A 26,499-nucleotide genomic window follows, 5' to 3' on the forward strand; every position below is an offset into this window, starting at 1 on the left:
AAATAACAACATGTGAGTGAAAACCGGAACCCCAAAGACAAGGTGCTTCCCAAGAGGAGAAGGGTTATTCTTTCTGAAAAGACATGAAATCAAATCTACTACTTAGGAAAAATTAGTCAAAAGCAAGGCAGGGTATGTTTATCTTCTATTTAATTTTACAATGTCGTCCTTGATCGATTTTGATTTTTTTTTGGATCTAAACAGAAAAAGCTCGACTTAATGATTAAAAAAAGGTGGTTATTTCAATTTTAAAACCATAGAGATCCTCCTCAAACCTTGTGCCTAATACCTTACTGCTCCATCGAAGGTGCTAATTAAGATGAGTGTTCAAGAATGTGATAACAGGGTTAAGTAAGCAGACAAAGATATTGGCAGCATTGAAACAAAAGCAGACGCTACAAGTTTGGCATTCTGACAAAGTGTTAGTGATGGGCAGGCACCTCTGGAAATCTGGAACAGTGTGATGGGAACAACCACAAAATGGCGGTTGCAGGAGGCGGAGCCAACCAGCGAGTGAGGTTATGCATAACTCTCCTGGTAGTTCTTCGGCATTTCAAGTAGAAGCTCGGTTTAACAGGATGCTTTATAAAATGTACATATTTCTTTAAAATATTTTTCTTGCGTGTATATGGTGGGCTAGTTAAGAACCACTCATCTGGAAGCGTCTGACAGATCTCCAGTGCCAATCAGAAACTCTGCTAGCTCTACTCACTTTCTAGAAACATTTGGCAGGTACCTGGAAAGATCTTATCAGACACTTGGTTCCACAGGAACCATGTTGGAAACCTCACATTAGTTGAACCCAACAGCCCTGTAAGTTCAAAACTGATAAGATTCTAGTACAGGGGTCTGCAACCTGCGGCTCTCCAGATGTTCATGGACTACAAATCCCATCAGCCCCTGCCAGCATGGCCAATTGGGGCTGATGGGAATTGTAGTCCATGAACATCTGGAGAGCCGCAGGTTGCAGACCCCTGTTCTAGTAAATAGGTAATGGCAACCAGATGGATGCCCTAGGTTACCGTCTTGCTTTCGATGAATTGGATCCAACCTGCTTTTTGTCATGCTAAAAAGGGGGGTCCAATTGAAACCCCACCCCCCAAAAAAGCCAATCTAGTGATCATTGAAGCTGCCTGAACAACAGGCACATAACGTGGCTGGGGTAAGGAAGGCAACTGAGAAAGACCTGGGGAAAAGCCAGCTGGATCCAACCTACGTCAGACTATGATCAGATGTTTTTAACTGTTTGTCCTGAACTTCTAAAACAACTGATTGCTGTCTATTGTCCAAAGTTTACCTTGACGGGATGGTGACTGCTGAAGATGACGAAGGACTCCTGCACATCTCATCGATCCTTTCCACCTTCATCATCCTCTTCCTCGTGAGCCTGTTCTACAGCGCCACCGTGACTGTCATCAAGGTAAAATCAAAGGGATGGGAAGGCATGAACTTTAAAGGGGATGGGAAGGCATGAACTTTGAACAAAGTCGACAAGCACTAGGTCACCCCATTGCAGGTGAACTCCTAAATCCCAATCTACAGTTTCATATACGTGGAAGACATACTGTTTTATCCAATAGTGGTCTTCAACCCAATAAGAAAGATCACAAAAGAGTATAGTGGTCTTCAACCCAATAAGAAAGATCACAAAAGAGTATAGAACATTTTTTTCCTCTATTGGAAATGATAATTTTGCTTCTTCCTCAATTCCAGGTGAAATAGCAGACAACGGCCTTCAGAAAATGACCCTTGATCTTCTAAAGAAGTCAGACTGTACTCACGATAACTTTATTTCATTACCTACCTAATAAAAGACTTGCATTTCTCTGTTCTCTTCTTTGAAAGGATTGTTTAGAGATGCTCCTTTGTTCTCTTCCTTTATTTATCATGGCCTTAATTCCATATGGGCTGTTTACATTTTCAATCCATCATGTGTGTGTGTGTGTGTGTGTGTGTATTGTCCTATTGCATATGTAAGTTTCCTATGTCTGTGGTAGAAATATTTTATTCCATTTTTTGGTTGTATATCCAGTCTGAAGCTATAAAGAGGATACCTTGCTTGTAACAACAGCAGAGAATGAGTGTTGCTTGAAACGAGAGCATTTAGTCATGTTTACTGGGGTGGAATGTACAGTATTGTATTAAAGTTCTATTTCCAATTGACTCATCCGTTTCTTACTTTTGCTGGCGTTCATTTTGTGTTGTTGTTTATTTATTAAAATGTGGATCTTCCTGCATTCCACAGAAAGGTCAAGGTAATCCTGTTCTAAACAGAGGTTACCGAAACCAACTCTCAATCCTCGACGTGAATGTATCGCAAACTCTAGCACAAAAACTGCAAAACATGTTTTTTGCCACGCTTGTTATTCACCGGCGTTTCCCCGACAAACCAACATTTTGGCACCTTTAGCTGACTCACAGCGCATAAGGAAATGAGTTTCTCTACCAGGCTGCCATCTGCCCACCAGAAGTAGCCTTTGGCTAAAACTAGAAACACTTACCCACTGTTGGGGTAAACAGGACACATCTGTTCTCAGGATGACTTACCAAAACATCTAGTGTGGCCTTCTGGTTGCAGTCACATTGCACCAGCAGCAGGAATCAACAGGAAAATCACACCATGGATTTGGGGTTTGGGGGAATTGATTCGTTTATTTCTGCCGTGAAAAAACATGTAATAAATTTAAACGGCCAAGAAGGGGAAGTCTGCTGAACTTCAGTTTATCAACGGCAAAATTTCTCGGGACAGCTGGGATGTTATTATTAACTGCTGTTCAGAAAAAGGAAGAGCAGCGGAACCTCCAACTTTTTCGTGTGCTGTCTCTAGGCACAAGGAGATGTTCGCCAACTTTTTTCTGCATTTTAACAAAAGCTTAGGACACAACAGGCTCAGCTGCCTGGCAGGTGTTGATCATTGAAGTCTATAAAATTATGCATGGGGTAGAAAATGTTGACAGAGAGAAATGTTTCTCTCTTTCTCACAATGCTAGAACCAGGGGGCATCCATTGAAAATGCTGGGGGGAAGAATTAGGACTAAGAAAAGGAAACACTTCTTCACGCAATGTGTGATTGGTGTTTGGAATATGCTGCATCAGGAGGTGGTGATGGCCACTAACCTGGATAGCTTTAAAAGGGGCTTGGACAGATTTATGGAGGAGAAGTCGATCTATGGCTACCCATCTTGATCCTCTTTGATCTGAGATTGCAAATGCCTTAACAGACCAGGTGCTCGGGAGCAACAGCTACAGAAGGCCATTGCTTTCACCTCCTGCCTGTGAGCTCCCAAAGGCACCTGGTGGGCCACTGCAAGTAGCAGAGGGCTGGACTAGATGGACTCTGGTCTGATCCAGCTGGCTCGTTCTTATGTTCTTATAAATACAGCTTTCCTTTGCAAAGAAGTATTGCTCTCACTTGGTCTGGAAAGGACTTGCATGAGGCCAATCTAGCATTCCACCTCCTTTCGGGCCATTCTGCCTTCTCCATTGCTCCATAGTGGGAGAGATCTACCAGGAGCTACAGGTCCAGGTTCATAGAGGTCTGGTGGCTATTTCAGGGGCCAATGGTGAGAGGTCTTCCTTGCAGGCTCTAGCTAGGGGTCTCTGGGTCTGCAGGAACAATGGCAGCAGGCATCTCTGCGGTGCTGGGTCCTCTTTGGCCCCTCCTTGATCACTTTTCCCGAGGACCCTAAGTCAGAATCACTGGGCTTGTCCAAGGGGGTTATGACATCCACCCTGGAAGGAGAGCCTATGACCCTGTGGTAGAAGAGGTTGCCCATCACAATAGCTACTTTCCATCCACTAAAGAACTGGTACGTAGGTGGGATATAAATGTAACAAATAAATTTACTAATTCACAGTCCACTAGTTGATAGTTGACTAAGGGAGTTTTGACTCTCAACAGCCTATACCCAAAAAAATCTTGTTAACCTCTAAGGAGATGCTGGACTCACGTCTAGCTGTCCTACTGCAGATAAGCATGGATACCCTCCAAAACGAATTAGTTATTCCAATAGAAGAAGATGTATTATCGAAGGCTTTCACGGCTGGATTCAACTGGTTGTGGTGGGCTTTCCGGGCTGTGTGGCTGTGGTCTGGTGGATCGGCCACACGGCCCGGAAAACCCACCACAACCAGAAGAAGAAGAGTTTGGATTTATACCCCACCTTTCTCCCTGTAAGGGAACTCAAGGTGGCTTACAAGCTCCTTTCCCTTCCCACAACAGACACCTTGCGAGGCAGGTGGGGCTGAGAGAGTTCTGAGAGAACTGTGACTAGCCTGAGGTCACCCAGCAGGAACATAGGAGTGGGGAAACGCAGATAAGCCTCTGCCACTCAGGTGGAGGGGTGGGGAATCAAACCCGGTTCTCCAGATTAGAATTCACCTGCTCTTAACCACTACACCATGCTGCCTCCTATTAACATCAACAGTGCCTTACAGGGTGGCCAGTACCAGCTCCATCCTTTCTAGATCCCAACCAGCCATACAGTATTGCAACCGTGGAGGGATGTGACGGGACTAGAACTCCAGACCCTTCTTGGCCAGGTCACATTGGGGCACATTCCTAGACCACCACCACACAACTGCATCTGTGCTCACGGAGTTCAGGGTGGGGCAATCCCACACTGACCAGCTCAGGGGGGGTGCAGTTGCTGGGGGTGGCTCAGCCAAGTTCTCCAGATTAGAGTCCACCTGCTCTAAACCACTACACCACGCTGGTTCTTGTGGGGTACTGCCTTAGGCGAGGGGGGGTCTGGCAATGAGGCCTAGTCCTGCCCTCAAGCTGCTGAAGATTTGTTTTATGCTGTGGATAGCTTAATGAGCAGCAGTGGCGTAGGAGGTTAAGAGCTCGTGTATCTAATCTGGAGGAACCGGGTTTGATTCCCAGCTCTGCCGCCTGAGCTGTGGAGGCTTATCTGGGGAATTCAGATTAGCCTGTACACTCCCACACACGCCAGCTGGGTGACCTTGGGCTAGTCACAGCTTCTCGGAGCTCTCTCAGCCCCACCCACCTCACAGGGTGTTTGTTGTGAGGCGGGAAGGGCAAGGAGATTGTCAGCCCCTTTGAGTCTCCTACAGGAGAGAAAGGGGGGATATAAATCCAAACTCTTCTTCTTCTTCTTCTTCTTCTTCTTCTTTATAATCTTATTATTATTATTATTATTATTATTATTATTATTATTATTATTATTATTAATTATTTATTTATTTATTTGGCTTCTGGGCGGTGTACAATGAGACATAAAACAAATGCAAATGCAATATACAAGGAGACATAAAACAAATGCAATATAAGGTCTCATAAATACAATATAGCAATAAAACATTAAAATACATTATAGCAGCAATTCCAAAAATTACAGATAAAAATATATGCCCAGATGCATGCACAGATGGGGCCCAACCCAAAGGCCAGGAGGGCCGGCATTGCCCAAAAGTGGATGGAATCAGCGATCAGGCGATGCTGAAGATGGCAAAACTGTTGTGGGGGCAAATAGGTTTTATTATGCGCAAATAGGTTTTATTATGAATCAATGGCTCATTCCGCACATGCAGAATAATGCACTTTCAAACTGCTTTCAGTGCTCTTTGAAGCTGTGCGGAATGGCAAAATCCACTTGCAAACAGTTGTGAAAGTGGTTTGAAAACGCATTATTTTGCGTGTGCGGAATGAGCCAATGTTTCACGTAACCAGTTTGATACTAACAAATTCTGGCAGGTCTTGTTTTCCTCAATCACTGAATTTCTGGATTTGGACAACAAGTAAACATGTGGGGGGGGGGGGGATAAAGTTCAAAAACACCCAGCAGAACAAAAGGGGAAGTTCAGATGTTTTGAGTCACCTCTTTTTGGATCCCAAGTATAGACCTTCAGCTCCCAATTATAACTCCAGATCTCACTCGACCATGATATTTTTTTTCACACCAGCATCAAAGGTGTGAAATTGCATTTCTTTTTTAAGGAGTTTTCGAGAAGACGACCGAGGGACGCTTTGCCAAAGACCCATTCAGAGATGACTCCCGAAGAGAGACAGTTGTGGGCCCATGACAGAAGCCCGGTTCTTCGTTTAGCGGTTGCCTTTGGTTTGGTAAGTAGAAAGAGATTTCTTTTTCTATTGTTTCTGTACCCTGGGAAGGGAGATACGTGGATCCAGCCAGGAGAAAAGGGATTTTCCATCGATAAAGCCCTTTCTCCAGAAAGCAAAAGGTTTATAATTGGGTGCGGGGTTAGGATTAGCCTCTCTCTTTGTGTTCAGAAGTCTCATGTTGAAGATGAGGCCTCCAGGCTCACACTGCAAGGTTAGTTTACTGTTCCTCTTTTTCCCTGCACCCCCATTTGAGCAACTTTTGTGGCAGGGATTTCAATCTGAACCTCATACTCAATGGAGTGAGTTGTGAGGCCTTAGGAAAGGTGCCGGCACCTCTGTCTGTCCAAAGGCCCACCTGAGAAACTCCATATTTTCCACCTTTCAGAATGTTCGGCTCCAGGTGGATCTCTGTTTGCAGCTAAATGCCTGGCTGCATGAAAAGCCTTTTTAAAGCTTTCTCTCAAGGCTGACATTCAACCGGAAAGGTTTCCATTGCCCAGATGGGCAGCAGGGTTCTTAAAAGTTGGTGAGGTAGGAAGAAGAAGAGTTTGGATTTATATCCCCCTTTTCTCTCCTGTAGGAGACTCAAAGGGGCTGACAATCTCCTTGCCCTTCCCCCCTCACAACAAACACCCCGTGAGGTAGGTGGGGCTGAGAGAGCTCCGAGAAGCCGTGACTAGCCCAAGATCACCCAGCTGGCGTGTGTGGGAGTGTACAGGCTAATCTGAATTCCCCAGATAAGCCCCCACAGCTCAGGCGGCAGAGCTGGGAATCAAACCCGGTTCCTCCAGATTAGATACACGAGCTCTTAATCTCCTACGCCACTGCTGCTCCAAAAAAAACCCCATTGTTTTGGTACCAAAAAACCCCATTGTTTTGACTGTAACCTCCTGGTATTTGAATAGAACAGCAAGCTTCAAAAGGTGGAACGAAGGGTACTCCAAAAATCTGCTGCTAGCATGGAGGGTCTTCCCATCCCATGCTAGTACTACGGGAGCTACCAGAAAGCGAACCCTCATTTTGCTGACCAACTGGGAGGTTCTTTAACTCCCAGATGACCAACAAGCTGTAGATAAGCTAGGATGGAATGAGGGCATTTTTGAAAGCCTATTCCAAGCGTGATGCTCAGTGGGGACATCCCTCACTACCTAAATGAGCAACAAGCTCTAGGGAAGTCAGTAGGGAGGAAGGGAGCTACCTGAAACCCTGATTCTCAACTGGAAGGTCCTTTATCACCCAGAAGGGCAGTATGCTTTAGGAAAGCTAGCCTTGAGCAAGGGGGGTGCCTGGAAGCCTCTTCCAGGCCAGATTTTCTGCTGGGAGCCCTTAGTTTTCCATATAAGCAACAAGCCACAAGGAAGCTGTGAGTGAGCTCAGGGGGGGACTTCAAATCCTGCCCTGGGGGGTTTGTCATCCGCCAGATAAGCAGCAGACTCAGTGAAGCTAGCAGGCAGTAAGGAAGCTAAAAGCCCATCCTGAGCTTGAAGCTCTGCTCCCAGGTTCCTCACTCCAGATGAGCAGCTGATATGAAGCAAGGGGTGGTGAGCCCTGATAGCTTAGTCTGATGCCCACCTGGGCACTGTTTCAGCCTCTAGATGACCAGTAGACCCCAGGGAGCTGGCAGGGCACTGCAAAAGCTTGCCCCCCCCCCCAACTCTTCATCTCATGGATGAACAGCAAGCTCCCAGGAAGCTAGTGGCAAGCAAAGAGTCTGCCTGAAAACTGGTTCCAATGCTGATGTTCTTCTGGGAGTCCCTGGTTCCCCAGCTGAGCTATGGGGTCCAAGGAAGCTAGCAGGGAGAATAGGGGGATATTTCAGACCCTGCCCACCACCTGGGTTGTTCCCTATCCATCCTGCTAACCCAGGGCTGATAAATGGGACTTTAGGAAAGCTCATCCTGAGTCTGAGCCTTTGCTACAAGGTTTGGTTTCTCACCTTCTCAGGTAAGGAACAAGCTCCAGGGAAGCTGGCCTAGAACAAAGAAGCTCTTAAAAGCTTAGCTTGATCCTCAGCTGGGAGGTTTTTGAGCTCATAGATAAGCAGAAACTGCAGGAAAGGTAGCAGGGGCCGAGAGAGGCACCTCAAAGCCCGGACGGTTCCTCATCACCCAGCCAAGCTAGTGCAGAAGAAGGGGCTACAAGAAAGCCCATCCCGAGCCTGATGGTTCTGCTAGGAGGCTCCTCACCTCCCAAGGAAGTTAGCTTGGGAACAAGGCGGTTCCAGAATATGTGTTCCAACCCTGGGTTTTTTCTCACCCAGAAAGCCCTTCACCTCCCTGATGAGCGAGAAGCTCCAGGGAAGCTAGCCTAGAACAAAGCTGAGCCTGAACCTCAGCTGGGAGGTTTTTCAGCTCATAGATAAGCAGAAACTGCAGAAAAGGTAGCAGGGACCAAGAGAGGCACCTCAAAGCCCAGATGGTTCCTCATCACCCAGCCAAGCTAGAGCTGAGGAAGGGGCTACAAGAAAGCCCACCCAGAGCCTGATGGTTTTGCTAGGAGGTTCCTCACCTCCCAGGGAAGTTAGCTTGGGAACAAGGGGGTTCCATAATGTGTGTTCCAACCCTGTTGTTTCTCACCCAGAAAGCCCTTCACCTCCCTGATGAGCGAGAAGCTCCAGGGAAGCTAGCCTAGAACAAAGCTGAGCCTGAACCTCAGCTGGGATGCCTTTTCAGCTCATAGATAAGCAGAAACTGCAGAAAAGGTAGCAGGGACCAAGAGAGGCACCTCAAAGCCCAGATGGTTCCTCATCACCCAGCCAAGCTAGAGCTGAGGAAGGGGCTACAAGAAAGCCCACCCAGAGCCTGATGGTTTTGCTAGGAGGTTCCTCACCTCCCAGGGAAGTTAGCTTGGGAACAAGGCGGTTCCAGAATATGTGTTCCAACCCTGGGTTTTTTCTCACCCAGAAAGCTCTTCACCTCCCAGATGAGCGAGAAGCTCCAGGGAAGCTAGCCTAGAACAAAGCTGATCCTGATCCTCAGATGAGATGCTTTTTCAGCTCACAGATAAGCAGGAAAGGTAGCAGGGACCAAGAGAGGCACCTCAAAGCCCAGAAGGTAGTTGTCACCCAACCAAGCTAGTGCTGAGGAAGGGGCTACAAGAAAGCCCATCCTGAGTCTGATGGTTTTTCTAGGAGGTTCCTCACCTCCCAGGGGAGTTAGCTTAGGAACAAGGCGGTTCCAGAATATGTGTTCCAACCCTGGGTTTTTTCTCACCCAGAAAGCTCTTCTCTTCACCTCCCAGATGAGTGAGAAGCTCCAGGGAAGCTAGCCTAGAACAAACCTGAGCCTGATCCTCAGCTGGGAGGCTTTTTCAGCTCACAGTTGAGTAGAAACTACAGGGAAACTAGCAGGAGTGAATAGGGCTCCTCAAAGCCTACACAGAACCACAGATTCCTCACCACCCAAATGAGTAGCAGTAGGCACTAGCTAAGCTAGAGGGAAGGGGTGGGGGTACAAGAAAGTCCGTCCCAGGCCTGATGTCCCTCCTAGCTCAGATAAATTACAAACTCAAGGGCAGCTGGATAGGAGTGCAGAGAGTTGTCTGAAGAGCCGATTCCAAGCCTGAAGTTCTTCTGTGGGGTTCCTCATCTCCTAGCTCTAAGTAGGCTAGCCTGGAGGAAGGAGCTACAGACAGCTTATCCAGGGGTGGCCAACCTATGGCGCTCCAGATGTTCATGGACTACAATTCCCATTAGCTCCTGCCAGCAAGGCCAATTGGGGCAGGGGCTGGTGGGAATTGTAGTCCACGAACATCTAGAGCGCCATAGGTTGGCCACCCCTGGCTAGCCTGATGCTCCATGGCAGGGATCTTCAAACTATGGCCCTCCAGATGTTCATAAACTACAATTCCCATGAGCCTTACCACTTGGCCATGCTGTCAGGGGCTGATGGGAATTGTAGTCCATGAACATCTGGAGGGCCATAGTTTGAAGACCCCTGATCCACGGGACCATTTTCAGCTCACCTGTAGCAGAAGCTGCAGAGAAACTAGCTGGGCTCCTCAATGTCCAGGTGGTTCCTCAGCATCCAAATGATGGAAGCTACTGGGGGGGATGAGGGGGCCACCTGGACGCCTACCACCAAGCTAACGGTTCTCCAAAGAGGTTCCTCACCTCCCAGGTGAGCAACCAACTTCAGGGGAGTTAGCTTGGGCAGAAGGGGGTTCCTGAAAGCATCCTCCTGCCCCTCACGTAGGAAGGCCTTCTTCTCCAAGTTGAGCAATAAACTCCAGGGAAGCTAACAGGGAGGAAAAGAGCTACCTGGAAGCCTTCCAAGGCAAGTGTTCTGCTGCGAGCCCTTCGTTTTCCAGATCAGCAACAAGCCACAGGGAGCTAAAGGGAAGGCTTTAAATCCTGCCCACAGCCTGGGTGGTTCCAAGGGAGCTGGGAGATTCCTGAACAGTCACCCAAAGCCTGATGCTGTGTCAAGAGTGTCCCTTGCCTCCTGATGAGGAACAGCCTCTGAGAAAGCAAGGGGGTACCTAAAACTGTACCCCCCCTTTGCATTTCTACCAGCAGTCTCCTGACTGTCAAATCGAAGCTAAACATTGGGTGTTGGGAAGTCTGTGGAGCTGTAGAGCATAGGTGTCAAACTCGCGGCCCTCCAGATGTTATGGACTAGAGTTCCCATCATCCCCTGCCAGCATGGTGCTGTCAGGGGGTGATGGGAACTGTAGTCCATAACAGCTGGAGGGCCGTGAGTTTGACACCTGTCCTGTAGAGTATCCAAAGACTTTGAGAACAGCTTCTAGGATGGCTTATTTGAGTCCTGAGACTCCGTCTCTAACCTGCTTGTCTCTCAAAACTGCAAAATTTAGCCACTAAACCTCTCATTGAGTCTCTTTCATAGACGGCCAAGTGTTGCATTTCAGGAAATTGACAGCATTTGGTTTAAGCTGTCTGGGAATGCCACTGCCTGGGGCATTCCAATGCTGCGTCTTTACCTGTGGAATTTCTTCCCCATCTGTTTATCCTACACTACTCACACCTAGCTGGCTTGACTTAGCATTAACAGTGGTGGTTGTCTGTTTTTGTAGAAAGTGTAGGCAGGCTTCCTATTTCTGGGTGTATCCTCCTCTAGAGCCACCTGGGAGAAGTTTGCCCAGAACTAAAAGTGGCGTAGGAGGTTAAGAGCTCGTGTATCTAACCTGAAGGAACCGGGTTTGATTCCCCGCTCTGCCGCCTGAGCTGTGGAGGCTTATCTGGGGAATTCAGATTAGCCTGTCCACTCCCACACATGCCAGCTGGGTGACCTTGCGCTAGTCACAGCTTCTCGGAGCTCTCTCAGCCCCACCCACCTCACAGGGTGTTTGTGGTGAGGGGGGAAGGGCAAGGAGATTGTAAGCCCCTTTGAGTCTCCTGCAGGAGAGAAAGGGGGGATATAAATCCAAACTCTTCTTCTTCTTCAAAACTTATTTTCTTGGAAGAGGGGGGACAAATAAGTAGTGATATTTGTGGGGCAGGAAGGACCATCAAGCGGCCAGTGACTAAGCGACCGTGAGTCTTCTGTATTCAGAAATCAAACGTTTGCTGTGCGAAATTTGGTTTTATTGCCACCAACCTATGGGGATTCATAGATTCACGGCCGCAGTCTGCTTTTCTGTCACCCTGGTTCTTTGAGCCAGTGTTTGCTCTCTTAGTGAATAGATAGGTCAGAAGACGGTAAACAGGATGCCAGATGGAGTTGTATTAAGTGGAAGTGAGAACACCGAAAGTTAAAAAGAGGCACAGAATTTTATGAGATGTGGCCACATGCTATGTGGCCCGAGACAGAAATGGTCTTTTGAGAGCCAGCGTGGTGTGGTGGTTACGAGTGGTGGACTCGAATCTGGAGAACCAGGTTTGATTCCCCACTCCTCCACGTGAAGCCTGCTGGGTGACCTTGGGCCCGTCACAGTTCTCTCAGAACTCTCTCAGCCCCACCTACCTCACAAGGTGTCTGCTGTGAGGAGAGGAAGGAGAAGGAGTGTGTAAGTTGTTTTGAGACTCCTTACAGGAGAGAAAGGTGGGGTATACATCTGAACTGTTCTTCTTGGCTCAAAAAAGTCAAAGCCCGCATGGTCCCAATCCCATTCCCTCAGTTTCAGATGGGTGGAACATGCGGGCCAAATAGTGGGACCCTGAAAAGTGGCTTGGTAAACACCTACAGTTGTTTCCTTTTTCGCAGACCCTGGGACAGCCATGCCTTTCAACAGCACCATACTTAGCTAGCGGGGACTTATTAACCTCTGACCCCACCTACCTCACAGGGTGTTTGTTGTGAGGGGGGAAGGGCAAGGAGATTGTCAGCCCCTTTGAGTCTCCTACAGGAGAGAAAGGGGGGATATAAATCCAAACTCTTCTTCTTCTTCTTCTTCTTTTCCCATCCTTTTTAGCTTCATGCTAGGAAAAATGTCTTCTCCTAGATCAGTGATGGCGAACCTTTTCGAGGCCAAGTGCCCAAATGGCAACCCAAAACCCACTTATTTATCGCAAAGTGCCAACACGGCAATTTAACCTGAATGCTGAGGTTTTAGTTTAGGAAAAACGGTTGGCTCCGAGGTGCGCGTTACTCGGGAATAAGCTTAGTCATATTCGGTGGCTTTGCTTTGAAGCAACCATGCAACTCTTCCAATGGGTGAATCATGACCCTAGGAGGGTTTACTCAGAAGCAAGCCCCATTGCCAGCAACCGAGCTTACTCCCAGGTAAAGGATCGCGCTTTAGTTCTTCGCATGAAAATCAGTGGGGTTTAACAGTGCTTAACAGGGTTACCTACACTGCTTCCCCAAAACTAGGTCTTAGGTTTAATTCTAATAGGTTTAATGCTAATAATAATAATTTAATGCTAATAATCGAGCCCAGCCACCCAGGTCAGCCTAGATGTGTGGGGGGGACGACTCTGTGTGTGCCCACAGAGAGGGCTTTGAGTTCCACTTCTGGCACCCGTGCCATAGGTTCGCCACCACTGTCCTAGATGTCAGGCATGGGAGTAGAGTTGCCAGCCTCCAGGTGAGGCCCGGAGATCTCGCAGAATTACAGGTGATCTCCCAACAAACGAAATCTCCAAACTGCAGAGATCAGTCTCCCTGGAGAACAGGGCAGATTTGGGTCGGGGACTCTATGGCATTACAACCCTTCTGGTGTCCTTCTCCTCCCCAAAGGCTGCCTTCCCCAGGTGATATCTCTGGGAATTCGTCAGCCTGGATATGGCAACTCTATACAGGAGCCAGGCCAATAAAAGAGACAGGGCATGTGACCACAAGTTGCCAGTTTTCATGTATCTGCTCCACCTGTCTACAGTTTGCAAAGTGTTGAAAAACACAATGTGACTTTTGACAGCAAAAAAAATATCTGCCTGCCCAAGTTCAGGGCTTTGTTCTCAGCTACAGGACTACCTATTCTAGATAGTTTCCAACATGCCTCCCCAATTTTTTCCTCTAATTTTGCAGAGGCCGTGATAAGAGGGAAATAGGTAAGGGAGCGATTTCTCTCTTTCTCCATATTTATTTATTTATTTATTTATTTATTTATTATTAGTTTTATATACCGCCCTCCCCCTGAGGGCTCAGGGTGGTTCACAACAGGTTAAAACAAACATTAAAACATAATTTAAATATCAATTCTATAAAACAGAACCCATTTTAAAATGTGGATTGGCGTCTGGCTACTCCCCTTTCCCTATATCCCATTTTCCCGACAAAAATTGCTACTTCTAATGGCTTTCCCCCCATCCCAAACCTGGGGGAAGTATAGCTGTGCTGCACCTTGTTAGTTCGCAGGTAAGTGCTCTCTCGGGACTTCTTATTTTAAAAATATCCTCTGCAAAGGAAACTCTCATTCCAAGAACAAGGCTAAGTCAAAATGCTAGCTACCTTTTGCGTGAATAATATTTTTTTTGCACAGAGCATCTTTCAACCCCAGGAGCACTGAGGTTTGCTACCTCAGCAGCAATAACTTCTTGCCCCAAGTTAGGTCAGAAATATGGTGCCCCTGGGCCTCATAGTGACGACGGGCACTCTTCCCGGCATCCGCCATTTTTTTCCGAAACTGGGCAAGGCCAAGTTGAGGTTTTGTCCTGCACTGCTTTTGCCCAACATTGGCCATTGGAGATTTGACTGGCTGTGAAAAAAATTTAAAACATTCCTTTGGGTGCAGCAGCTATTTGGGGTCTGACTTCACTTCCTGCAGCACCAACCTGTGTCAGATTCCCAAAGGTCCCAGCAGGCTCAAAATGGCTAGGGACGCCCACCTTAGTGGTAGATAGCCCCGCCCACTATTTTCAAGCCCCTCCCATATTCCAATCGTCCCTCCCCTTTGCCAGAAAAGAACGCTCTTTTCTGACGTGACTGTAAGAGTCACCCACACACTCCGTTACCCGCTGTGGTGTGCAAAATGAATCCTCTCCCATAATACGACATGTTCGGTTTCTCGTGCAAGCGCTATTCGGTTCGTAAGAAAGTTAATTGGAATGAGACGAGAGTCAATAGCCTGGAATGGGAATAGGTGAATGGCTTTTCCCAAAACAAATTAGACAAAATTCGACCTGAGATTGCAAATGCCTTAACAGACCAGGTGATCGGGAGCAACAGCCGCAGAAGGCCATTGCTTTCCCATCCTGCATGTGAGCTCCCAAAGACACCTGGTGGGCCACTGCGAGTAGCAGAGAGCTGGACTAGATGGACTCTGGTCTGATCCAGCTGGCTTGTTCTTATGTTCCTATGTTCTTAAAATTCAGAAAGAATAAATGTGTTGGTGGCTAGTATCAGGGCCAGGAGCGTTCTGCCCAGAACTGAGCACTGTATAACGTTCAAGTCTATTTTTAAGCAAATGTGTAGCCCTCACGGAACTTGAAAAAGTTTGGGGCGACGCCTGGTAAAATCTCACTGGTATAGTTCCAGCGCCCAAGATATCACCTTATGAAAAGCAGTGGCAGAAAATGACACAACCGACTTAATTCCAGGTACCTCTGGAAGCTCTTGAGCAAGATCTCCCTGAAATGATTTGTTTACATCTCACAGTTTAACCTATTGCACAGAGAGGTTATGGGGTTGACAAAATGCCATCTTGTAAGCTGCCTTTCAACCTTGGGCAACGTGTGCACACCTGTGTGAGGGAAACACATGATCACATGATTGAAGGAAAAGAGATTCCACCTAAACATCAGGAAAAAGTTCCTGACAGTCAGGGCTGTTCAACAGTGGAATGCACTACCTGGGAGTGTGGTGGAGTCTCCTTCTTTGGAGGTTTTTCAACAGAGGCTGGATGGTTCTCTGTCAGGAGTGCTTTGATTGTGCCTTCCTGCATTCCAGGGGGTTGGACTTGATGGCCCTTGGGGGTCTCTTTCAACTCTATGATTCGAATAAAAGGAAACACTTCTTCACACAACGTGTGATTGGTGTTTGGAATATGCTGCCACAGGAGGTGGTGATGGCCACTAACCTGGATAGCTTTAAAAGGGGCTTGGACAGATTTATGGAGGAGAAGTCGATCGATGGCTACCAATCTTGATCCTCCTTGATCTGAGATTGCAAATGCTTTAGCAGACCAGGTGCTCAGGAGCAGCAGCAGCAGAAGGCCATTGCTTTCACATCCTGCACGTGAGCTCCCAAAGGCACCTGGTGGGCCATTGCAAGTAGCAGAGAGCTGGACTAGATGGACTCTGGTCTGATCCAGCAGGCTCTTTCTTATGTTCTTAAGGCCATTGCTCTCACATCCTGCATGTGAGCTCCCAAAGGCACCTGGTGGGCTACTGCGAGTAGCAGAGAGCTGGACTAGATGGACTCTGGTCTGATCCAGCGGGCTAGTTCTTATGTTCTTATGTTCTTATGATTCTATGTCTCTTTCTCTTTGCCCCACCAGAACCAACCAGGCGCCCCACTGTGTTCCCATTGTCCCCGTGCTGCCAAGGTACTTCCTTCAACTCCCAGGTCACTATGGGCTGCTTGGTCTCTGATTACTTCCCTCAACCAGCCACCGTCCAATGGAATTCAGGCGCTATCACCTCCGGCATCCGGGATTTCCCCGCAGTACTACAAACATCCAGTGGCCGCTACATATCCAGTAGCCAACTCACCGTCCCGGTCTCCAGCTGGAAATCTGGGAGCTTCCAATGCCACGTTTCACACGCAGCCACCAGCTCCGAAGTCACCAAAAGGATTGAAGGTAAGACTGGGAGGGTCTTTGCAACTTCCTTCTCTCCTGTCTTTAATGGGCAATAGATGGGCAGGAAGGAACTAAAGTTGGCTGTGTTGATAGTGGGACTGGATAACGCAGACAACCTCCAGGTAGGACTTGGAGATGAAATCAGGCATTATTTATTGTTTTTTATTATTTTTATTTATTTAATTTAATATATCGCCCTATCCCCGAGGGGCTCAGGGCGGTGCACAATATAAAACTTCATATAAAATCATATACACACAGTTTAAAACAACAATTAAATCCTAAAACAGCGTCCCACAAAACCCTTACCTAACCCTCCCAGAACAGAATAATGGGTCCCGATGGCATTAGGGGCCCATATGGAGCCAGTGGGGAGGGGGGGGTTGGGGCCCAGAATAAAATGGCTGCCTTGAAAGAGGGATTCTGTGACTCCGCCCCCAGATCTCTAGGAATTCCCCAATCCAGATTTGTCAGCCCTAGACTGGGAATAATTACCCCGGGGTAGAACCATCCAAAATTCTTCACCCATTATGCTTAGATGCATGTGGTCTATTTATTGGAGTCATATTTTTGGACTAGATGCCTTGTCAACTTCTGTATATAATTGTTGCAGCTGAAGAAGACCAAGGTTGAAAGTGTTGAACTCACCCAGATCAATATTATGTGGCCTATCTCCTGAAGTGAAATCCAGCTGAACATCTGGCAATTGGGATCCTTCCAACTTGTGTCCCTGTCTGGATTTCCCCTGAAGGGATATCATTTATACAGAGACTTTGAGTTCGAAGTGTCTACTTTGGGATCCCTTTTCTGTTTGTAATGTGTTATCCACGTTTTGTTTTTTTCTTTCTTGTTGGTCTTTTGGTCTTTTGATACAGACTTTTAAATTATTTCTATTAAAGCAGAGGTGGGATCCAGCAGGTTCTAACAGGTTCCCGAGAGTAGGTTACTAATTATTTGTGTGTGCCGAGAGGAGGTTACTAATTGGTGATTTTGCCACGTGATTTTTGCCTTAGTTACACCTCTCCTCTCAGCAGTAGCGCGCAGAACTTGAAGCAGTCTAGCAGGAGGTGCACCGGTGTGTGTGGCAGCCTGCGCCTGCGTGCATTTGTTTCCTGCCCAAGGACCGGTGCAGCGGCTGTGTCCTTGCCACAGCCCCGCCCAGGAATGCCCCACCCGTAGCCACACCCCCATCATGCCCCACCCATCCCCATTGGCGCTACGCCACAGTTTGAATCCCACCACCATGGGAACCTGTTACTCAAATTTTTGGATCCCACCACTGTACTAAAGGTATAGGTTTCCTTTTTGCAATAGTAGAACCGTCCACCCTCAGACAAAGAAGCCACATTTTGGAATATGTTTTCTTAGATTGGAAGGAGGTTTCAAACTTGAGTCAAAAAGAAAGGCGGGCAATAAATATTTTAATTAATTAAAAAACTCTCCACAGAAGAGTGGTAGGGTGGGGGTAGAATCCAACCCACCATTTTTTAACTGTACTACCTAATTTCTGTTTATTGCCAACAGCAAACTAAACACTAGTAAGGATGCCTGCCTCCTTTGACTTACAATGTACATGAGTGACACTAGGTAAAAATGGAAGAAAAGGGCCTGCCTTTTGTCAAATCAGCAGGGAGCCCAGAGTTATGACATAGAATAAGGGAGGCTTCGACAGAGAACATCTTAAAAATACGTGTTCTGAGGTTTCCACCTCCCTGGACTTGCATGGGCAGACTCTCTCTTTATTTATTGATTGATTGATTGATGGAGCCTATGTATTGTGTTGTATTGGATTTGCTCCTGTTTTATGTTTATATTATGTTGTTCACCACCCGGAGCCCTTCGGGGATAGGGCTGTATAGAAATTGAAACAATAGATGGATGGATGGATGGATGGATGGATGGATGGATGGATGGATGGATGGATGGATGGATGGATGGATGGATGGATGGATGGATGGATGGATGGATGGATGGATGGATGGATGGATGGATGGATGGATGGATGGATGGATGGATGGATGGATGGATGGATGGATGGATGGATGGATGGATGGATGGATGGATGGATGGATGGATGGATGGATGGATGGATGGATGGATGGATAAAATAAAAATTTATTTATTCTATTTATATACCGCCCTCCCCCGGAGGGCTCAGGGCGGTGAACAGCAAGCATAAATAGAGCACAATAAAATCAAGGCTAAAATAAGTTAAATATTAATGAATTTGTCTCTATATAAAATAAACCCCACCCCATTAAAACACTGCACACTAAATCAGCATAACAGATGGCACCTACACTCAAATCTCCTAAAAAGAGAAAGGGGGGGGGGCAGAAGGATCCACTGATGTTATAAAAGACCCACTGATGTTATAAAAGGAGGGGGGCCCATCAGCGGAGGGGGGGCCATCTTCCCAAGGAATCTTTTAAATTTTCCTTCTGCTGAGGGCGAGGCAAAATATCTGGCTAGCGTTTAAGCCCTCCGCTTGTGGCTATTCACTCCAAAGCAAAAAGGTAGGAAGAGGGTGATCGCAAAGACAGAGAATGAGACAAAATGGCAGTCAAGCGTGGACTGCTCGTGGTCCTGATGTGGATCACACACACCACAAAGGGGGTGCTGCCTCTTGTTCACCCCCCGGATATATTTTGAGTTTAAAAGGTTATATTGAATGGGAGCTCAGAGATAGTGTGGCACATGCCGAATCGTCAGAAACTGAGCCCTCATACTTCCAATATCCCTTCTCTTCTTTCAGTCTGCTCTGCCAAGCCTCAGCCAGAGGAACCGGAAGTCACCACCCCAGTGGTACCGGAAGTCCGCCTCCTCCATTCGTCCTGCAACCGCAGAACTGACGAGGCCACCATCCAGCTCGTGTGCTTTATCACGAGCTTCTACCCTAAAGAAATCACAGTGGATTGGCTGGTGGGTGGCAAAACTGGAGTGCCCGCTGCCAACACCGAGACCCCCAGGAAAGATGCGAAGGGGCACACCTTCAGCACTACCAGCACAGTCAACATTACTCAAGTAGCTTGGAAAGAAGGGAAGGCTTACACCTGCCAGGTGACCCATCGGGGTGTCGTGGTGAAAAGACATGCCTCACATTGCCCAGGTAATAGCTTCTTCGTTGGGACTTGAGCGGGTTTGTCCTGCTCAGAATGGATGGAGGAAAGGGTGAGAAATAGGGGAAAGATCTGGAGGGTCACCTTTGGGGTCACGTCCAGAAATACATAACCAGTTGCCATTATGGTCCATTTGGGATTAGGAAGAGCTCCATCCCCCCCTCAATCTGCCTCCAGACCCTTACTGCTTTCTGGTTGAAGGGTGGATTGTATTAGTTTTGAGTGCCTCCAGATGCACTCTAATTCCCACACATCCTCCAATAGTTGTCCCAGCTCCACCACTGAGGTACATCAATTGACCAGCACCAAAACAGAAGAGGAGGAGTTTGGATTTATGCCCCGCTTTCCTCGACTGTAAAGAGTCTCAAAGCCGATTCCAAACTCCTTCCCTGCCTCTCCCCACAACAGACACCTCGTACACCCACGTCACCCAAGATGTCTACTTCTTTTTTCTGCTGTAAGGTGCAAACCAGGCTAGCCTGAAATCACATCTCAGGAGCTAAGCAGGGCCAATACCGGTTAATACTTGGACGGGAGACCTCCAAGAAAGTTGCAGGATTGCTGTGCTGACGCAGGCAAATGGTAAACCACTTCTATTGATCCCTGGCCTTGGAAACTCTGCATGGTTGCCCTGAGTCAGCTGTGACTTGTCAGCACCTTTCTTTCCCACCACCAAGGGACACATTTTTGTTAAACGGATGCTAACTCCTTGAATTGTGAAGAGCTGCAGTATTCTAGAAGGGAGGTCCCGGGCTATTCCCAGAGTTGCTTTTTCACAAGGCCCCAGCGATGGAAGGGGAATGAACAAGCTAGTGCAGCAAACCTATGATACACGTATCAAAATTGACACACTCAAAAATGACGTTTCGGGTGATGCGCCAGGGTTCTCAGGGGCACCGATGCGGTAGAGAAGAAGATAATTGGGGGGTGGTTCTGGATTTTACTAGCTGCTTGCATGCACAAATTGCATAGATCTTTTGTTCAGGGATGGGGGGGTGGCAAAATGTAATGAACTTAGACCGGACAATCAGTGACTTCATTAAAGAACGAAAGGCTTTATTGAAAGGCTTAGACTCCATCCAAGGACTTGCAAGCAATAATATAGAAACTTCAGAAAAGTGTCCAAGAGAACTCTGACCCAGCCTCCACAGGAACCTTCACATGCGGGACCAGACCAATCTGGGAAAGGCACCAAAATAATACCAATAACACAGACAGAAAAACTCCACAGCAGGTGCTAGCCAGTAATTGAACCACATACCAATCCCCTCTTCACACAAGCCAGCTGAGTCAAGTGAGACATTTTCATAATGTTTGACATGCCGAGCCCAAAAGGTTTGTCATCCCTGGTGATCAAGGGGATAACTGGATGTATGAGCTGGAGGGATGACTCAAAAAGAATGGTTAGGGTTAGGGTTAGGGTTAGGGTTAGGATGAGACCAAGAGGCAGGGTGTAAAAGGGTAGGGGGAGACCAGGGGCTTGACATGGGTTTTTGCATCCCCAGGTGAGAGTGGCGACTGTGCAACCACCGGCGTTAAGATCTCCATCGTACCCCCAACTCCGGCTGACCTATATATGAACGGAGAGCCCAAGCTCATCTGCTTGGTATCTGGTCTTGATAGTGCAGAAGGGGTAAAAATAACCTGGTCCTGGGAGCAAACAGGACCCCTGAACCCCGACCCGCAACAAGTCAGGGAGGAGCCAGATGACACCGTCACGGTTGAGAGCGCCCTCACCATCTCCAAGGCAAAATGGCTGGCCGGGAACGTCTTCACTTGCAAAGCAGAACATTCGAGCTTCGCCAGCCCCCTCACTAAGACAATTGAGAAGGAGACAGGTAAGGGCGTGAGGGGAGTGATCCCCTCCGCTATCCGATCCTCAGCCTTATTTTGTGGCAGCTCCTAAGCAGGGGTATCTGAAAGAGTTACATCAGCATCCCTTGGAACATCTGTAATCCCCCATTGCAACATCCCTTGGAACATCTGCAATTCCCCATGAGCAAGGTCAAGTCAAGTCAAGTCAAGTATTTATTGTTGTTTGAGCCATTGGCTATAACAATGCAAAAATACATGCAGTTAAAACAGTAACTTAGTTAAAACAATAATTTAAATTAAAACAATAATTTAGTTTTACATTAAAATATAAATTATTAGTGTTCGCAATCTCTAAATTAAAATGCCCCATCAAATACGTCAGATGTTTTTGCAGCTTCTTCAGCTAGTCTAAGTTAATCTCCAGTACTTTACAACATTAGTTCAAACAGCGCTTTAAATACTTTGCTCGTAGTTTCCTAGCCGCCAGGGCAAAGAGAGGCATCTTATAAGAAACATAGGAATCAATATCCGATAATAAGAAAATCATGAGCGAGGTGAATTGTGGCAGATGTTCATTATCTTCAACACATAGACAGCTGTCTGAAAGAGACCCCCCCCCCCATTGCAGGGGTCCACATCATCTTCTCACCATTTTTGTTCAAGGGATTTTGCATTTTTTCCACACACACAAAAACTAGGGGAAGGGGGGTGTTGCCAGAAGTTGATTTTGTCACCAGAGAAAACACTAGTACCTTTATTGTATGACCTGTAACACACATAAAAACTGGTGTCTGTCAACCTCCCAGGATTGAGCCATCCGGGGACTGTCCATCTTTTGGTATATTTTACCCAGCATAACCCTCCATGGACCATTTGTCCGAAAATGTGCGCTATATCCATGTGCTCAAGGATCATTTTATATATTCAAGCACCCCATGGGCATTTGAAGGGCAACTTGAATGACAGTTTGACAGATGCCGAGATGCTGTGTAAAAGGGTTCCCTGTGAGAGTTGAAAGCTGTGAACCATTCCTGCTTTCCAAGTGTCCGGCAGCATAGCTCTTGAAGCACACACAAATGGCATCCATGTGTTATAAGCTGGGCAGTTAAGTACCGTCTGAGAAACTGGGCTGTGGGAATGTACCCATGGTTTCTGCTATCCCAGGCTCTGCCGTTGCTTCCCTTTCTGGCTCAAAAACCCTCCCATGTCGCAAGATATTCTGGCCCACTTAAGTCAGTCAGAGGCCTCTTCCGCACATGCAGAATAATGCACTTTCAATCCACTTTCAATGCACTTTGCAGCTGTGCGGAATAGCAAAATCCACTTGCAAACAATTGTGAAAGTGGATTGAAAGTGCATTATTCTGCATGTGTGGAAGAGGCCAGAATCAAGTCTCCAGACAGAACGGTTGTCTGGGAGATGGCTGACAGAGAAGGAACAGAACCTTCACCCCTCAACCCGCATCCCTCAGAGTTGAGGTCCCAGGGGGAGAGAAATTATGCAGAAGCTTTTGACTTATATGTGAGCCCACACAAAGGAGGGCTGAAGTAAGGCTTTTCTTTACATTTCCTTTGTAAGGTAGAATTTGTTTGTTTCTGGGTGTGAGCCCTCACTTGGGTGGGTTAGGGTTAGGGTTAGGGCTAATCCTAACCCTGACTTGAGTGGGCTGATCTCATCAGTTCTGGTCAACCCTAGATAGTAATTGGATGGGAGACCACCAACGAATACCAAGGTTGCGATCCAGAAGAAGGGAATGGGAAACCTCTTCGTCTCTTGGCCCGGAAACCCTACAGGATCAGCTGTGACTTGACAGCACTGGATGTAAATGCTGTGAGGACAGAACTTTATTATGTCCCAGAGAAGATTGCTACTTCCTGATCTATTAAAAAAGGAAGATACTAGGAGGGAGTCTAGGATGTCATCAGATAGCTTCAGTGAACACACACCTCTGATGTGGGAAATAAAGGGCATGTTTTCCTGCACATAAAGAGAGACAGAGAGACTGTGTGTGTGTGTGTGTGTGTGTGTGTGTGTGTGTGTGTGTGTGTGTGTGTGTGTGTGTGTGTGTGTGTGTGTGTGTGTGTGTGTGTGTGTGTGAGAGAGAGAGAGAGAGAGAGAGAGAGAGAGAGAGAGAGAAGTTGATGATGAAGGTGCGTCATGTCGCATAACCCTGTGGCCTTTGTCCCAAACTGAATACCTTTCTCTCTGCTAAACTCTGCTTCCCTCTACAAGGCATGCGCTCCCGCCCCCACGTATACCTCTTCCGCCCTCACAACGAGGAGCTGAAATCTCGTCATCCCAATGTGTCCATTACCTGCCTGGTCAAAGACTTCAAGCCTGAGGACATCTCCATCAGATGGCTCGAGAATCACAACGTCATGACTGGACACAACTTTGTTACCACCCCGGTCCAGGTGGACATCAATCAAGATTCCTATTTTGTCTACAGCAAGCTGACCGTCCCCAAGGCTGACTGGAACGAGGGCTACTCTTACACCTGCCACGTGGTCCACGAAGGTCTCGAGATGAAGTATACCCAGCGGACCATTGAGAAAGTTCAGGGTAAAAAATGAAGACCATCATTCCAGCATTGTTACCTTTCCCACAGACCCCAATCCATTGGATTGTCTTGATAATTGTCAGATTTAACCCTGTGTAAATAATGTCCTTGCATTCGTTCATTCATGGTTACCTGCTAAATAAAAGATAACTCACTCAACAGTTCAATCACAGATATTCTTTGTTTCGATCTCTTCCTTAGCGATCAGTGATTTGTGTGGGGTGGTGATTTGATCTGAGCTGTTCTAGATTTCTCAAAGGTGAGCTGTTGTCTTCAGAGGGGAAATGTCTTTTCCATAATCAAAGGGGTATCTCCTTTTTCCATCAAAGACCTCAAAGCTGAGTAGGTGAAGTTATCCTGTTCTAACCTCACGACAACCCTGTGAATTAATTCGGGAGTGATTTGTTAAAGGCACCCAGTGAACTTTTTGGCCAAGTAACAGTTTGAACTTGCGTCACTTCGTCCAACCGTCTGCCCGATATTCCTCATTGACTTTTCTCAGCACGCAGGAAGACTCTCAATTTTATGTTATCGAATGAAATTCAGGATAACTGTAATATTAATAAGGGCTTCCACCGTGACTCCATCCCATCACCAATCATTTTTCTTGACCAGCTACCACCAGTCTGTTGACTATTTAAACCAACCAAATCAAGGCAAAGCTACAGTATTCTACCCCATAAAAAAATCAAGTTCACTACATCATTCTGTGCGTGTGTATAAACATACATGCATCAGATATATAATGTAAGATAGGAAAACAGGCTCCTGGTATGCCTGAACTCAACTGAATTCACAATATGGGTGCACAATTTAAGACATTAAAATAAGTCACTGATGTCATATGCACATATCTGCCATGGGACAAATGCAGAACAGGCCGACATAATTGCTCAGGGAAATACCTAAAGCATAAGCATAAGCATTTTATTGTCATTGTGCACGCACAACGAAATTTACAGCAGCATTCCTCGATGCACACAATTTCAGACTCATACCCCATCCTCACTTTCCCCTTCCTCCACCCATCCCTACACAGCCCCAAACACATCAACACGAAGCCGCGGAGTTTAGCATAGCCACAGCTCTAGAGTAGAAGCTGCTCTAAGCCTCTTTGTCCTAGCTTTGATAGACCCATATCATCTGCCGGATGGTAACAGTTCAAAAAGAGAGTGTGCTGGATGAGATGGGTCTCTCAGAATATTTTGGGCTTTCTTTAGGCTTCAGGAATTATAGAGTTCTTCCAAGGAGGGGAGAGGGCAGCCGATAATCCTTTGCGCAGTAGTGATCACCCTTTGGAGCGCCTTCCTATCTGCCACTGTGCAACTGGAGAACCATACACAGATGCAGTAGGTTAAGACACTCTCTATAGCACCGCGGTAAAAGGACACTGGGAGTTTTCCATCCAGTTGTTGTTTCCTTAGAAGTCTCAGATAGTACAGTCTTTGCTGGGCCTTCTTAGCCACCGCGGCAGTCTGTACGCCCCAGGCCAAGTCCTCTTTAATCATAACGCCCAGAAATTTAAAACTCGCCACCCGCTCTACTTGATCTCCATTTATAGTCAAGGGCTGAATTTCTGAGCTATTCCTTCTATAGTCCACTATAAGCTCCTTTGTCTTGTTAGCATTAAGAACCAGGTTATTTTCCCTGCACCATGAGAGCAATCGGTCCACCTCACTCCGATACATTACATAAATACATTAATGGCACACATTCAGAAATAAATAATAGCCCAACATTGTTAAATAGCTTTGCCTAATTAACATCAATACATACATACGTGCAAAACATCCTATCAGTACTAGTAAAATGGGGGGAACTCCCTCTTTCCGTATTTTCATTTTCCACAAAACCCCTAAATGTTGCTCTTTAAATTATAATGTGTGACATCAATCAACAGACCTTCCAGGGTAATGCTGCCAACTGACCACAGTAGGTTTTTACAGTCATCTTATAGATGACTTTAAACAGAGAATAAGATAAGTAGGTCTATAATCCAGTCCAATCCAAAAACCTTTATTAGGCATAAAAGGTCTATCACAGATAACTACACACAGCCATGATGTTCAGGTCCAATACCACATAATCCATTGGTGACGGACAAAAAAGACTAGGGAATGCGGTGTAGCCATGTCCTGATCATATTGTTCACAGAAAAATCTGGAGGACATTAGCATATAGTTGCTGCTATAGTTTTAAGGTTTTGTATTTTAACTGGGGTTATTCGATTTGTTTTATTATGTTTGTTGTTGTTTGCTGTACACCACTGGGGGGGTGGGGGGGGGGGGGGGTGGGGGGGGGGGGGGGTGGGGGGGGGGGGGGGTGGGGGGGGGGGGGGGTGGGGGGGGGGGGGGGTGGGGGGGGGGGGGGGTGGGGGGGGGGGGGGGTGGGGGGGGGGGGGGGTGGGGGGGGGGGGGGGTGGGGGGGGGGGGGGGTGGGGGGGGGGGGGGGTGGGGGGGGGGGGGGGTGGGGGGGGGGGGGGGTGGGGGGGGGGGGGGGTGGGGGGGGGGGGGGGTGGGGGGGGGGGGGGGTGGGGGGGGGGGGGGGTGGGGGGGGGGGGGGGTGGGGGGGGGGGGGGGTGGGGGGGGGGGGGGGTGGGGGGGGGGGGGGGTGGGGGGGGGGGGGGGTGGGGGGGGGGGGGGGTGGGGGGGGGGGGGGGTGGGGGGGGGGGGGGGTGGGGGGGGGGGGGGGTGGGGGGGGGGGGGGGTGGGGGGGGGGGGGGGTGGGGGGGGGGGGGGGTGGGGGGGGGGGGGGGTGGGGGGGGGGGGGGGTGGGGGGGG

The 26,499-nt window shown here is 47.7% G+C and overlaps 1 gene segment (V, D, J or C); it reads left to right on the top strand.

The window, feature by feature from the left end:
- The first annotated feature begins 15,922 nt into the window (after positions 1–15,922).
- Positions 15,923–23,878, top strand: LOC125444600. The segment is given in 4 exon segments: positions 15,923–16,225; positions 18,981–19,334; positions 20,850–21,182; positions 23,392–23,878. Coding segments are annotated over 4 exon segments (1,257 nt in total).
- Positions 23,879–26,499: the final 2,621 nt, after the last annotated feature.

This window comes from Sphaerodactylus townsendi, linkage group LG15, assembly GCF_021028975.2.
Source record: "Sphaerodactylus townsendi isolate TG3544 linkage group LG15, MPM_Stown_v2.3, whole genome shotgun sequence".
Lineage (NCBI taxonomy): Eukaryota > Metazoa > Chordata > Lepidosauria > Squamata > Sphaerodactylidae > Sphaerodactylus > Sphaerodactylus townsendi.